At 40.9% G+C, this 16,266-nt stretch overlaps 1 protein-coding gene across 5 annotated transcripts in view; it reads right to left on the bottom strand.

The window, feature by feature from the left end:
* Window positions 1-3,925: 3,925 nt before the first annotated feature.
* Window positions 3,926-16,266, bottom strand: part of LOC125485746 (cAMP-dependent protein kinase type II-beta regulatory subunit-like) — a 75,181-nt gene continuing 62,840 nt past the window's right edge. For 2 of the 5 annotated variants that reach the window (XM_048610043.1, XM_048610044.1), the window contains 2 exons: window positions 6,227-6,513; window positions 3,986-4,558 (listed from right to left, as the gene is read on the bottom strand). In XM_048610043.1, the coding sequence (XP_048466000.1) occupies window positions 4,419-4,558; window positions 6,227-6,482 (396 nt within the window). In that variant the 5' untranslated portion in view covers window positions 6,483-6,513 and the 3' untranslated portion in view covers window positions 3,986-4,418. Of the gene's footprint in view, window positions 5,534-6,226; window positions 6,514-6,732; window positions 7,935-16,266 lie in introns of those variants that run through there. The other 3 variants (XM_048610045.1, XM_048610041.1, XM_048610042.1) reach the window with 3 other exon arrangements.

The raw sequence follows: 16,266 nt of genomic DNA, 5'->3' as shown, positions 1-16,266 counted from the left end.
TGTTCCTATTCATTTGTGGGATGTGCATGTTGCTCACTCGCCAGCATTTCTTGCCCATCCCTAGTTGCCCTTGAGAAGGTGGTGGTGAGTTACCTTCTTGAATTGCTGCAGTCTATGGGTTGTTGGTTGCCCACAATGCCAGTGGGAGGGAATGCCAGGATTTTGACCCAGCAGTGAAGAGATGGCAGTATGTATTTCCAAGTCAGGATGGTGAGTGGCTTGGAGGGAACTCGAAGGTGGTGGTGTTCCCATGTATGTGCTGCCCCTTGTCCTTCCAGATGTAAGTGGTTGTGGGTTTGGAAGGTGCTGTCTGCGGATCTGTGGTGATTTTCTGCAGTGCATCTTGTGGATGGGCACACTGCTGCAACTGAGCGTCAGTGGTGGAGGGAGTGGATGCAGTGCCAGTCAGCAGGCTGTTTTGTCCTGGATGGTGTCAAACTTCTCGAATGTTGATGAGGCTGTACTCACCCAGGCAGGTGGAGACTATTCAATCAAACTCCTGACTTGTGCCTTGGAGGTGCTGCACAGACTTTGGGACGAGTCAGGAGATGACTTACTTGCTGCAGTATTCCGAGTTTCTTGTAGCCACTGAAGCTATGTGGCCAGCCCAATTGAGTTTCTGGTCAATGATAACCCCCAGGCTGTTGATAGTGGGGGATTCAGTGATGCTAACACTGTTGAATGCCAAGGGGCAATGGTTAGATTGGTCTCTTATTCATGATGGTCATAGCCTGGCATTTGTGTGTTGCAAATGTTACTTACCATTTGTCAGCCCAAGCCTGGATATTAGCCAGATCTTGTGGCATTTGGGCACGGGCTGCTTCAGTACCTAAAGGAGTTGTGAATGGTGCTGAACATTGTGCAGTCATTAGCAAACATCCCCACTTCTGACCTTGTGATGGATGGAAGGTCATTCATGAAGCAGCTGAAGATGGTTGGGCCCAGGACTCTACCCTGAGGAACTCCTGCGGAGATGTCCTGGACTGAGATGACTGACCACCAACAACCACAACTATCTTCCTATCTGTCAGGTATGACTCCAACCCTTGATACCCACTGATCCCAGTTTTGCCTCTGGCTCCTTGATGTCACACTCGGTCGAATGCAGCCTTGATGTCAAAGGCTGTCGCTCTCACCTCACCTCTGGAATTCAGCTCTTTTGTCCATGTTTGAACCAAGGCTGTAATGAGGTCAGGAGCTGAGTGGCCCTGGCAGAACCCAAACTGGGCATCACTGAGCAGGTTATTGCTGAGCAGGTGCTGCTTGATAGTACTGCTGATGACACCTTCCATCACTTTACTGACGATCGAGAGGAGATAGATGGGGCGGTAAATGGCCGGGTTGGATTTGTCCTGCTGTTGTGTACGGGACATACTTGAGCAAATTTCCATATCATCAAGTAGATACCAGTGTTGTAACCGTATTGGAACAGCTTGGCTAAGGGAGCAGCAAATTTTGGAGCACAAGTCTTCAGTCCTCTTGCTGGAATGTCGTCAGGGCCCATAGCTGTTGCAATATCCAGTATCTCAAACAGTTTCTTGATATCACGTGGAGTGAATAGAATTGGCTGGAGACTGGTATTTGTAGTGCTGGGGACCGCTGGAGGGGGCTGAGATGGGTCTTCCACTCAGCACTTCTGGCTGAAGATTGCGGCGAAAGCTTTAGCCTTATCTTTTGCACTGATGTGCTGGGCTCTTCCATTGTTGAGGATGGGGATATTTGTGGATCCCCCTCCTCCAGGGAGTTGTTTAACTGTCCACCACCATTCACGACTGGATGTGGCAGGACGGCAGGGCTTAGATCTGATCTGTTGGTTGTGGGATTGCTTAACTGTATAACTTGCTGCTTATGTTGTTTGGACTGGAAGTAGTCCTGTTTGGTAGATTAATTTTGGATATCTAGTTGGCATGGACGGGTTGGACCAAAAGGGTCTGTTTCCGCGCAATACAACTCTATGACTCTCACCCATGACTTGGTTCCCTTGCTTTCCACCCAACTGATTCCAGAAAAGAACCAATTTTCTGAACAGTTAACAACAACATGGACTAATCTTAATAAATTGTTATATATCCGAAAGCTGAACATTTGATCAGAAATACAGAATTGTCTGTGTAACAATTAATGGCAAACAGGCCATTTTATGATGTCATTAAATCATGCAGTTAGACAGAAAAGATCTGCAAGTATGACTTAATGTGGAGTTCTCAAATGTTCCAAGTAAAATTTAGCCCACAATTAACATCAATTAAAAATTTCATAGGTGATTTATCTTGCTGCTATTTGCGATATATTACGACACAAATTGGTGTCACGTTTTCCTGCATTAAATACTTAATTGCACTTCAAAAGTAATTCATTAGCTGTAAAGTACTGCAATGCACTAATATATAGAAAAATGTTGCATTTACATAGAATGTAAGGCAAACGATGATTTGCTATTTTAAGAAGGTACATAGTTTCATAAACATTATTTCTGGGTGATACTAAATGCTGCGCACAATTGGATGCAATGGGAAATTTAAAACTGTTCATTGAATCCAGTGTTAGCTCGGTCCAGTCTCAACATAAATGTAGCAAAATTGTCTTATCGCCTAATACGAAGGACGGGTTTAGGAGTGCATTTAAGGAGCAACACTAAGCAAACCCAAAGATGAGGCCCCAACTTGGTGAAGTTATGACACTGGACTACCTGAACGCCAATTAGCAGAAGAGGTAGCAAAAATCAATGGATCAAATCAAAGTTCTGTAGTCTTGCCACATCCAGTACTGAATGTTGGTGGACAATTCCTCTCTACTTCTTACCTCATAGAAGGAAGGCCATTGATGAAGCAGCTGGCGATGTTTGGGCCCAGCTGACTACCGTGAGGAACTCATAACAATATCCTGGGACTGAAATGATTGATGACTGATAAGCATGACCATCTTCCTTTGTGTTAGGCATGATTCCAACCAGTGGAGGGTTCCCCTCTCCAATTTCACTGGCTCCAGTTTTTCTCGGGCTCCTTAATGCCACATTCAATCAAACGTTGCCTTCATGTAATCACTTCAGTACTCTTTGCAAAACATTCTCTTCCAAAAAGGGATGCAGTCCTTCTTCATTAGGCCAGCATTTGTTACCTATCTCTAATTGCCCTTAAATTCAGTTGCTTTTGAGGATAGTTAAAAAGTCAACCACGTTGCTTTTGACCTGGAGTCACACTTGGGACAAATTAGAAAATAATGACAGATTTCATTCCTTAAAGGCATTAGCAAATCAGACAGGATTTTAGATGCTATCATCATTATTACAGTACTTAGATGAGCTTTATATTCTAGATTTATTAATTGATGTAAATTTCATCAACTGCCTATATCTCCACAGCTTTAGCCTTGAGCTCTGGATTATTCATCCAGTGACATTACCACAATGCCACTGTCTGCCCCCAGATCATATGAGGAGGAACTCCCAAAGTAGCCTGCACAAACAGTGAACAGCATTCTGCTCTGGTAAGTCAGAGACACTCCATTCACACAGTGCTGAAACTCCATTGGCACTGGCCCAGTTCAACTAACTCACCAATAAGAGATAGTAGGAACTGCAGATGCTGGAGAATCCGAGACAACAAGGTGCAGGGCTGGATGAACACAGCAGGCCAAGCAGCATCATAGGAGCAGAGAGGCTCACCAATAACTTTTTTTAAAAAAGGAAGTAGAAATCAGGCAACAGTTTGAAGGCTACAGATCAAATTTGGAAAAACAAGTAAAAGATGATTAAAACAAAATAAAAATTAAATTATAGGAATACAACAGATGAATTCCAGAGTTTTGGAAGTACTGGGAAAGATAGGCTGAAGAACAGAAGAAAGTAAAATAAAGTTAGAAAATTATTACAAGAATGAGACGATGTTGTTATGAAAGTGTTTCAAAATGCATTGACTACTGATGATGTAGCAAAAATTCCACTTTTTTATTTCATGACTGTGATTGATTTTTAAAACAAAACAATATGGTTAACATCTACATTTGCTTTTATTCCAAAAAAACAATAATGAGTAGGCAGAGAAGTTGGGTCATCTGAGTAGCAAACTAACAGGTTGACACCAGTTATTATATACTGTAACCAAAATGAGAACAGCTTGACTGAAACGTCTAAACTTTGTGCTAAAATAAGCAGATGGCAAAATGACATTTGGAATTACAGGAGTGTAACATGTGGCAATGGCTGATCTGATCAGTGAACTTCGAGGACATCTGTCTTGTCATTTTTAATCAGGTTCAGCCACATATGCAAAAACAGCATTAAAATTAGACCAGCAATGTGCATCCAATGCTCTACCGATCCAAGATATGATATAATTAGCACCCTGATAATGCCCCGATACTGCCTCCTCTTCATTATCCTGCGTAAAAAAAATTGACCTCTTTGCAAAAACCTTTGATCAGCTTCCTGTTAGCTCCTCCAACTCAATTTCACCTGCCAATATGCTCCTGTGAAGTGCCTTGGAACGTTTCCACATTGCTTGTATTATATAAACATTATACCAGCATTCATTTTGAGTCGACTTTGTAAAATAATTTCCTATGACCAAATAGAATACGAAAACATTCTCAGAGACACTGGAATATTAACACTGGCAGAAGATTAGCGAGTGAGAAAAAAATTAAAAACGGTTAGAATAAAAAAAATGTGATGTATTATACAAATATAATAAATTCTACATTTGTTATTTTGAAATAGGGAATATTGATTCCTGCCATTTAAAGACAACACTTGGTCTCAACTGTCCTCATCCATTTCTTTAGGAGATTAGCTGATCCATTTTGTCATATTATTTGCTTCCAACTACACATAACTGATTGGAACATTTATCAGATATTAAATTGAATGAGGTTGAAATAGTTTGCCACTTCTTGCTAAACCTCTAACTTCCAGTTACTTATAAAGAGTTCCCATGTTTACTGATAAAATTTGAGGCACAAAGCTCAATTCATTATTAGTGAACATACCTCCTGAACTGCTGGCTCCCTGCTAAATTACAGATATTTATTTCTTAAATTCACAACCAAAGATTGTGTTGCCTCCACAATTTCTCCAGTCCCTATGAAAAACTTTAGGTACACCAGTAAAGGTGGCGCTATGCAGAAGTTTACACACATTTTCCTCTGTCAAGACACTGTGTGATACACATTATGAAAACAAACAGTGCCAGCTGAAACATATATGCAGAGTAGCAAAGAACTCTACACAACATGATGACAGGAAGATACAGTGATATAACTTGGGTCTCTCCTCAGGGCCTGGGAGCTGAGTTATGGGCAGAGCAGCAGAAAGAACAGCAATAAACTAATAGTATCGAGCAAGATGCTGAGGTACTGACTTTAATATACAGGATGGCAGTATACATTAATGATTTATGTTAAATCAAAAGGTTTATAACTGTGTGATCGCTGCATGAACTGAACTTTTCACATTGCTGTATTTCAATTAATTGTTTAATCGACCTTCTTTCTCAGTTTGTTCCTCACACTGTTTCCAAATTAGGCATTCCATTTTCTTAAAAAAACATAAATATATCAAAAACCATTACCCAGCAGGGTACACAGTCTACTTTCAATGAGTTGTATATTAATTAATCACTGTCCCCAACTTACCCAACACTGAAAACAGCTTCAAAATGTTCAAACAGCAACAGAACCCTAGCCACCACTGTTCATTTTCATCATGTGTTTTTACCCCCAAAGTAAAGTAAAATGTTCCAGGCCAAATGTTAATTTTGTAACTGAAGATTAAAATTGTGTTCTTTGGTACCCGGGACCCCAATTACTGAGGCCACCCTTAGACAAAACCAATTATGTGGAATTTAAATACAGCCACGGGCCATTCGCTCCGGCTGATCAATGCCAGACCCAAACTCCTCCCACTCCTAACTCCATTTAACATATACACAAAGCAGTCATTCGGACCATCGTATATGTTAGAGAGCGTTAGGAATGGGAAGAATCTTGTGTGAAGCTGGTGTCCACTAGCTGGCCTGGATGTTTTAGACCTTCCATCTGAGGAAGAAAGAAAGAGTAACTATTGCGCTTCCCATTATCCGCAAATACTTGGGGCGGGGGGGGAGGTATCCCCTTCTCATCCTCAAAGCCCTCTCGGACAGTTCACAGCAAACCCAAAGAGAGGAAGGAATAAGTTCGAAGACACTGACATAAACAAAAAAGTTTGAAATGAACATCTACACGACCGTACCTTCGAACTCCTCGTCCTCGTCGCCGTTCTCCGAGTCGGTCTGCATTGGCTCGTCGGCGAAGTTGACCGCCTTGGCGGCTCGGAAAGGGCCGCCGCTGCCGTTCTTGCCATGGGCGAAGGGCAGCTTCTGGCTCGCCTGCAGCTTGCTGAAGTACTGCACGGCGAACTCGACCAGATCGGCCGGCTGCTTCCTCAACACCTCCACAGTGAAGCTCTGCAGCAAGTCTGTCAAACCAGCCGGGATTTTAATGCTCATCCCTATGCTGCGATGCACAGCGAGTTAGCTACTACAAACAAGAAAAAAAAATACAACGTATATGTGTAGCAACAATAACTTTTCTTTTGCTGAATAGTCCCAAATGGTGACTGCAATGTGAAGGACAGAGTTGACCCTGATATATTGCTGGGGGGGATACCGCTTTGCTGAGTTAAACTGTCATTATCTATCCCCCACACCCCCCCCCCCCCCCCCTCCCCCCCTCCCCCCCCCCCGGGCTATCCCTTACCAGTTTTCAATGGCTGAGTGCTGTATATAATTCGCAACATCTTTCACAAGACTCACCGACTCCCAGCTACACGTGATGCCAGAAACCATGGAAACCGCCAAGGCCTGGAATTTACGTCGGAATGAATGACAGCGCAAAGGGGACAGTTTCTGCTTAAAGCGGCGATGTTGCACTGTCTGAGTTGCTGCAGACTCCTGCAGTGCTGGCGGGAATGGGAGATACCGCAGCCGTGGGTCGTGTTTCAGCGGTAAACAAAACAAAAAGAAACAGCTCCAACTGCAACAATAATGCCAACTCCACCGTCTCGTAAATCAAGGGTCTTGATATAAAATCAGGAGTTTTACCATCTTTCAAAACACTTGGTTTAAAAACCTTACCAACTGGTAAATGTCGGTGTCAGAACACTGTATGTTAGAAAGATGCGTCTGAAAATACTTGGGTTTTTTTTAAAAATTGAATTTCTATCTGTTATCCTGGCACATCTGAAACAAATGCTGTCACCAATGTAGGAGGCCATTTAGTCCATTGTGGCCCTGGCAGCTCTGTCCAATTCTTTTTTCCCCTTTATTTATATTCATTTACAGGATGTGGGCATCGCTGGCTCGGCCAGCATTTATTGTCCATCCCTAATTGCCCAGAAGGCAGTTAAGAGTCAATCACTGTGGGACTGGAGTCCCATGTAGGTCAGACTAGGTAAGGATGGAAGTTTCCTTCTCTGAAGGACGTTAGTGACCCAGATGGATTTTCCCAACGATCATGAAACGATTGTCATTCGACTTTTAATTCAATTTTTTTTTTTAAAAAATTGAATTCAGATTACACTATCTGTCTGTCATAGTGGAATTTGAACCCAGGGTGCAGGGTAGAAAGCATTCTATCTGGATGCGTCACAGTGTGGTTTGGCAACTGCTCTTCCCCAGACTACAAGAAACTACAAAGAGCCATGAACACAACCCAGTCCATCATGCAAACCAGCCTTCCATCCAGTGGTAAAGCTCAGCAAGTCTGGCAGCATTTATGGAGAGGAATCAGAGTTAACATTTCAGGTTGAGTGACCCTTCCATCCATTGACTCCATCTATACCTTCTGCTGCCTTGGAAAAGCAGCCAACATAATGAAAGACCCTCCCAATCTGGTTATACTCTCTTCTGTTGTGCAGAAGATACAAACGTTTGTATACACGCACAAATAAATTCAAGAACAGCTTCTTCACCACTGTTATTAGACTTCTGAATGGACTCAAATTTTAATTTTAATGTTTCTCTCTCCCTGTGCACCTTCTCTGCAGCTGTAACATTGTATTCCTCACTCTGTTCTATTGCCCTATGCATGTCGAATGGTATGATCTGCCTGTTCTGCACGCAAAACAAAACTTTTCACTGTATCTATGTACAAGTGACAATAATAAATCAAATCAAATCAGAACATTAACAAAGTCTCCGGATTAATAGTTTCACCATAATACCACAGACTATTGCCTCCATCTGGAAGTTACTTCTTCAACTATTCCGCTTTTCCAACTTCTTCCAATTTTTGACACCATTTCTTGCCGATGGTTAATAGTTTAACTAGTTTTTCAGCAGACCTTCAAACAGCTTTTAGCCAAGATGGCATCACAGATAAATAAAATCCTCTTTACACCGTCTTTCTGCACATAACACACATGTATGCACACACAAACAAATTCAATTCTGTAGGTGCTTCATCATACAGATCATCAAACCGTAATTTAAAAAAACAAAAATTCTGTCTCATCTTTCCTGTCCAGGTCTTATCGGACAATAAGAACAACTGAGACTCCTGCCCTTGCTTTGTTAGCTCCAGCCAAACTTCCCATCCGCATCTAAAGCCTCACCTCTGACCTTTCAGCAATAGCAGTTGTAAAATCCAGAGTCTATGGGGTGTAAACTACTCAGAAATTGTAAATTTATTGATCAATTATCAAGAGCTGGCATGCTTGGAATGAGCAACTTGTATTTAGTTGGTCCTTTTAACATATTGAAATGCCCCAAAGCACTTCACAGGAACATGACTGCACATGCTGAAAGGTTTGCTTGAACAATTATAATTCATGAAGGGTGAGAAGCAGAGAGTATCAAGGGACTTTCAGTATTTAGGACATTGGCAGCTAAAGGTACAGTCACCAATGATGCAGCAATTAAAATCAGAGCCATAAGGTCTGGGTTCAAGTCCTATTTCTTGAGCAAGTGTGTCAGAATACACTCAAACAGGTTAGTTTTTTTTTGTCACTGCACAGATATACTTGCTTGATAGCCAATACTAGATGAACAGCAGTTTCCTACAAAGAAACATCAGGAAGACAAAGGCATTGCCTTTGGTCCCCACCACAAACTCTCTTCCACAGCCACCAATTCCAGTCATTCTCCAGCTAATCGTCTGAGGGTGAACCAGTATGTTTACAATTTTTGGTATAATATTTGGAACCAAAATGAGCTTCCAAGGAGATAAAGACACTGAAGCAGTCCATGTCCATATGCAGCAAAGCTGGTCAGTGGGCAGGCATGGATTAAGTGCTAAGTAACATTCACACAAGTGCCAGGCAATAACCATCGCTAACAAGAGAGAATCTAAACATCATTCTTTGATATTCACTGGCACCATCCTCGCTGAATTCTCTATTATCAATATCCTGGGTGGGGTGGTTTCCATTGACCAGAGGCTGAACTGGACTAGCCATAGAGTTTCGTGGCTACAGATTCAGATCAGAATCAGGGAATTTTGTGGCTGGTAATTACCTTCTGTCTCCCTGAGTCTGACCATCATCTACAAAGCACAAGTCAGGAGCATGGTGGAATACTATCCACCTGCCTGGATAGATGTCGCTGTAAAAACACTCAAGAAGCTTGACACCAAATAGGAAAAAGCATCTCCCTTGATGACACCACATCCACTACTTTGAACATTCATTCCCTTCACCATTGAGACACAATGGCAGCAGTGTGTACTATTTGCAAGATTTGCAGAAATAATTGATCACCTTTCAAATCCATAACCTCAAACACCTGGAAGAACAAATGACAGCAGATGGATGCAGAATACACCACCTGAAAGTTCCACTCTGGGCTGCACAATGGCCTAGCTATATCAATGTTGCAGTTCTTCCAATGTCACTCTGTCAAAATTCTGGATCACCCTTTCTAGTGACACAGTGTTCATATACCAAAGGTACTACAGCTGCTCAAGAAAACAGCCCATCACCACCTCTCCAGAGCATGCTGCTGGCCAGGAATGCCCACATCCCATGAAGAAATAAAAAAAAGCAAACCCACCCCATTGGTAAAAGAATAGGCCACTCAGCCTATCACATCAGAACCTAATTCTAGATAATGGTTGTTCATCTTCTAAATGCTGCTTTTTTGTACAATGCCCATATCTCTTAATGATATTATTCTCCAGAAACCTATCAATTTCTCTGCTGAACTTGCTCAATTGTTTGAGCTTCTACAACCTCTGGGGTAGACAATTCCAAAAATTCACCAGTCTCCAAGTAAATAAATTCCTTCTCGTCTCAGTCTTAAATGACCTGTCTCTTATCTTGAGATACGTCCCCTGGTTTTAGAGTCACCAGACAGGGGACACATCCTATTCATATCGATGTGTCAAGATCTGTAAGAATTTTAAGTTTCAAGAAAATCACATCTCATCCTTCAAAATGGCCACGAATAGAGACTTGGGTTTTTCAGTTTCTCCTCATAAGACAATCACATCATCCCAGCGATTAATCTGGCGAACCACCATTGTACTCTGTCTATGATAAGTCCTTTATTCATTCATGGGATGTGGGCATCGCTGTCTAGGCAGCATTTGTTGGCCATCCCTAACTGCCTAAGAGTCAACCACATTGCTGTGGTTCTGGATTCACATGTAGTCCAGACCAGGTAAGGATGGCAGATTTCCTTCCCTAAAGGACATTGGTGAACCAGATGGGTTTTTCCTGACAATCAACAATGGTTTCATGGTCATCATTTAACTCTCAATTCCAGATTATTATTGAATTCAAATTCCACCATCTTCCGTGGTGGAATTTGAACTCGGGTCCCCAGAACATCTGCGGTCTGGGTCTCTGGATTAACAGTCCAGCGATAATACCACTAGTCCATTGCCTCCCAGAGAAGTATATAAGGATAAGTATAAATATAAACATCAGGATAAGTATATCCTTCCTTACACAAGGAGATTAAACCTGTCCACAATACCCACATAAAGGCTCACTGTGGCTTTATCCAACTATTGAAAGTCATCTTCTGTATGCAAAGCTCCTCAAAAATGAATTCCAACATATCATTTGCTTCCCAATTGCTTGTGGTACCTGCCTGCTAGCTTTTGGTAACTCATGGAAAGGACTCTAGATCCCTTGGGATGCCTACACTTCCCAACCTCTCATAATTTAATGATATTTTTGTCTTTTTGTTTTTTCTACCCAAATAAATAACTTCATACTCCTTTATGTTATATTCTATCTGCCATCTTCTAACTCGCTCATTTTAGCCCGTCCAAGTTTTCTTGAAACAACCTTACACATCCCTCACAACTTGTATTCCCATGCAGTTTGATGTCACCAGCAAATTAGGAATTATTACAATTGTTTCCCACACCCAAATCATTTGTATAGATTGTGAACAGTTGTGGTCCTATCACTGCTCTTGCATTACGTCCCTAGAAATAGCCTGCCATCCTGAGAATGATCCATTTACTTCTACGCTCTGCTTTCTGTCTATCAGCCATTTCTCAATGCATACAGTAGTGCTCCTACCCCATGTATTTAAATTTTATTTACCATCCTCCATATCAAAAGCTTGTGAAAATTCCACAATATACCACATCCACTAGTTCTCCCCTGCTTATGCTACAAATAACATCCTAAAAATACTTGAATAAATTTGTCAAATATGGTTTACCTTTTAAAAATCCATGTTGATTCCACTCTTTTTTGTCATTCTTTTCTAAATATTCAATAATCATACCCTATATAGATTCTAATATTTTTTCTCCAGTCAGCAGCAATGTTTCCAGAATCTACAGAATTGCAAAAGATAGCCACCAATGAATCGATTATCTCTATTGCTACTTCCTTCAACTTTCTCAGCTGAAAATCATCAGGTCCAAGCGATTTAGGAAACTTTGTTTTTGCTTTTCAGTTAAACAAGTCTCTTCGACACCTAATACAAAAAATCTTCCAGAAGTGTCGTCTTCCATGTGGACATACTGAAAATAATCGTTTAAATTTCCCTGCCATTTCCCAGTTCTGCACTATAAATTCTCCTGTACCAGTCTTTTTACTTTCTCATAACAAGAGAAAGTTTTCCAATCTGCCTTTATATTCATTATTCCCTTTTTCCTTTCCTTACAGTTTTCTTGATCTCCCTTTGCTTGGTCCTAAATTGGTCCCAATCCTCAGAATTACCATTTTTGTGGCATTTTTATAAGCCACTTCATTTGACCTAATGAAATCTACAACTTCTTTTGTTAACCATTGTTGATTCACTTTTCCCTTTGTTGTTTGAGTAAAAGGAATGAATATCTGTTGTATTATTGAAACCTTGTAATATTTCTTTCAATACTGGCCATTGACTGCCTATTTTTCATTTCATATAGTTTCCCAATTCACCTGAGCTAACTTGCCTCTCATAGCATCAATAGTTTCCTTTGCTCAGATTTAAGATCCTGATTCAGAATGAACTATATCATGTTCAAGCTTCATGTAACATTCCATCACTAAAGCTGCATATTTTCACATGGGGAGGTGATGGCCTAGTGCTATTATCACTGGAGTATTAATCCAGAGACCCAGATAATGTTCTGGGGACCTGGGTTCAAATCCTGCCATGGTAGATGGTGGAATTTGAATTCAATAAATATCTGGAATTAAGAATCTAATGATGACCACGAATCCATTGTCGATTGTTGGGAAAAACCCATCTGGTTCACTGAGCACTTTAGGGAAGGAAACTGCCATCCTTACCTGGTCTGGCCTACATGTGACTCCAGACCCACAGCAATGTGGTTGACTCCAAACTGCCCTCTGGGCAATTAGGGATGGGCAATAAATACTGCCTGGCCAGCGATGCCCTCATCCCGTGAATGAATAAAGGTAAAAAAAAACTTCAATAACACTATCCAACTCTGCCCTGTCTCATCTCATCTGCTGTTGAAAGACTTCTTCATTTCTTAACTCCAGACTTGACAATCCAAACTCCTGACTAACTTCTTAAATTCTTACCCCATTAACTTAAGGTTATCCAAAACTCTACTGTCCACATCTTTACTCACATCAAGTCCTGTTCATCCATCAACCCTGAGCTCAGTGACTTACACAGGTTTCCAGGTTAAGCAAGGATTTGGTTTCGAAATCTGGGCACTGAGACACCATGGAAAAAGATGAAAGTGTTGGAGGCAGTACAGAGAAGAGCAGCAAGGCTGAGCCCAAATCTTTGACATCTATGTATTTAGAAAAGATTGTAAGACAATCATTTTCAGCCTTCAAAAGAAATAGATTGTTGATCTTATTGAGGTATGAGTTTGTAAGTGGTATCAATTTAGTAAATTCAGAGAACTAAATTAGAATGCAAGGTTTGGAATATGGTTCACCTTCCAACTAGCAGAGGGAGACTATAGGACTGATATCTGCAAGCTTTCTTAGCACATGGAGCAATTAGATGCATAAAATGGAGTCCCAGATAATGTAGCAAAGTGAGAAACTCCAGAACAATTACAGCATCAACTGAATGGTTAAATTGGGGCTCATGAACGTCTTCTATGTTGGATGGATGAAAATTATCAGCTGGTCTCCTCAATTATGATAATCTTGTGGTATATTTCAGTGTAATTTTTTCTCTTGCGTGAAGAAAATCAACTTTTTAAAAGAGCCAAGTTTTTATTTTGTATTTTGTTGCATTCCATTCTACACACAGGCGACTTGATTGCACATGTTTTCCAAAGGTCATTTTAAGCAACCAGCTCCTCTGGGATAGTGAACATTAATGAGTTGAGACAGATCTCGTCAAGATTTGCCAGTGGCTACTGAGGCCTAAACAGGAGTCACCAATAAAATGGTTAATTTTCTTCTTTTAAAAATACATTCCGATACATCAAAACAGAAAGAATGTTATCACTTCACTCCACCTTGGGCTTGCTTTAGGACTTTCTTGCTTGCAGTGTAGCATGTAGGCCGATGCACAGCTTCGTGAAATACATGAGCTGCATGTGGAGTTGTGCAGATACCAGGAGCTCATTCAAGCAGCATTAATGAGACTTGAGACTCAATGTTTGGCTGGTCTCAAGTATTTCAGCTGGGTCATGCACTCTGTGCACAATGTCCAATTGAGTTCCAAGTAGAGTTCCTCAACAAATTTCCACGCACCTTGCCATCCCACACAAAAATAGACTAGTTTCAAATTATCAGCTCAATGTCCTTGCATCATTTAATCTAAAGACAATAGAGACCCACAATGAATATTGGCAGCAATGACTCAGTTGGAACAAAAAGCATGCTGAATATCTATATAGTGGAAGCTTCAAGTACTGTTTATGATAAAGTCAAGGTCTAGAAAATTTGGGATTAAAAGTAGGCATTTGTGTTGAATATTTTTTATCATATAATTTTGCTGTTCGTGATTGCTTCACTGATAATTAACTTCATTTTTTTCTTTTCTCTGTTTTCATGTCTGAGATACACTTTACATTTGAGTAAAAACTGAAAGATATGTGGATACTATAAATAAGGAACAAAAACAGAAGTTGCTCGGAAAGCTCGGCAGGTCTGGCAGCATCTGTGAAGAAAAAATCAGAGTTAATGTTTCAGGTCTGGTGACCCTTGCTCAGTTCTGAGGAAGGGTCACTGGACCCAAAACATTCTGATTTTTTTCTTCACAGATGCTGCCAGATCTGCTGATCTTTTCCTACATTTGAGTAACCTTGCTGCAGGGTGTTCAATTAGTACTGAGCTTGGTCAGATAATTGACGTCATTTGAACCTGTGACAATTCCTGAGAGCACAGAGGGGAAGAACTGTGGGCTGCTGCAGTCCTGACATCCATTTGTATGCTTTAAAAGTCAGATTTCTCTTGTATGCACACAGTCGCTTGTGCACATTTACATGAAAGAAAACTGCAAAGATGCAACAAAAAGATGAAGTGGGGTAGGGTACGAGGGGCAGTGTTAAGTACACAATAAGTTTTATCATTAAGTGCTGAAATCCTTAGCACCACAACATCTTCCTGCATGACAACCACCAGTTCCATAGCAGCCAAAATATAGGTGTTGGCATTTAAGTCATAGAATGATAGAGCAACAAGTCATTCAGTCCATCACATTGGTTCGGGTTCATTGGAAGAGTTATCCAATTATTTCTTTCAAATTGCCAGCAAAGGATCAGAACAGCTAGCAGAAAACTGAGAAATCAATCTTTCTATTTCCCCCTCTCAAAGCTCTTGCAAAGGTGGAATTAGTGGAGAAATCATGAATAAAATTCCAAAAACAAAAGCACAGCAAGCTCAAAATAACTGCTTCAGTAAGAAGCAGAAATCCAATCGGATGGATAAAGCAGGGAAATGTTTTAAATGATTGAAATAACTGAGAAAAATTGAGTCTGAAAAGGGAAGAGTGAACAAGCAAGTAAATTGCATCTAAAACAGATATTGTCGATGGACTGGGATGTTTTGAAGTGATAGGTAAGTAATATTACAAATACATTTGTCACGTCTTTTGGCATTTGTAAGATATGTATATCCTTACTTTGACACTGTCCTGTGATATATTGCTTTCATACATTTTCTGATAAGAAAGAGAGTGCCAATAGTGGTGCTTTGTTGACATAGAAACTTGGAGCAGGAGTAGGCCGTTCAGACCTTTGAGCCTGCTCTGCTATTCATTAATCATGGCTGAAACTCTATTTCAATTCCATATTCCCACGTTTTCCCCATACCCCTTGGTGCCTTTAAAATATAATTTTTTTAAAAACTCATTCTTGAATATATTCAATGACTTGGCTTCCACTATCTTCTGTGGCAGAGATTTCCACAAGTTCACTATCTTTTTAATGAAGAAATTTTCCCTCATCTTAGTCCTAAATGGCCTACCCTGTATCCTGAAACTGTGTCCCCTGGTTCTGGACTCCCCAGCCAGGGAGACCAGGCTGCAGTGCAAAAATGTCAACTAACAAATTCCATACTGCACTGGGTTTTAAGAGGTAAGCACTCTCTTTCCTCCCCCAAAGGTCTTTGCAATAATTTTGTAGATTTTCCTCAGGAATCGCCGATGTTACTTTTGAAGTTACCATTAGATTTCACAGAGTCTTCTTCTCTCAGGCCTCTGTCTCTTCCTAGTGTGGCTAGCTTCGGTACGTTTCCTAACCCAAACTATTTCTGCTGCACATCTTACCGGCTCTGAGGTGAAGGTTTTCTTCTGGAGTGCTGCTTTCAACCTGCAGCTGCTCCCGTGAGCGCTGCTGACCATATGTTGTTTTTCCTGGTTCAGCTGCTGACTGACTGATTGATTGTGTGAGATAAATGGTAAC

The sequence above is a fragment of the Rhincodon typus genome, chromosome 22 (assembly GCF_021869965.1).
Source record: "Rhincodon typus isolate 14 chromosome 22, sRhiTyp1.1, whole genome shotgun sequence".
Taxonomy (NCBI): domain Eukaryota; kingdom Metazoa; phylum Chordata; class Chondrichthyes; order Orectolobiformes; family Rhincodontidae; genus Rhincodon; species Rhincodon typus.
This window is presented reverse-complemented; position numbering and strand designations above follow the sequence as displayed.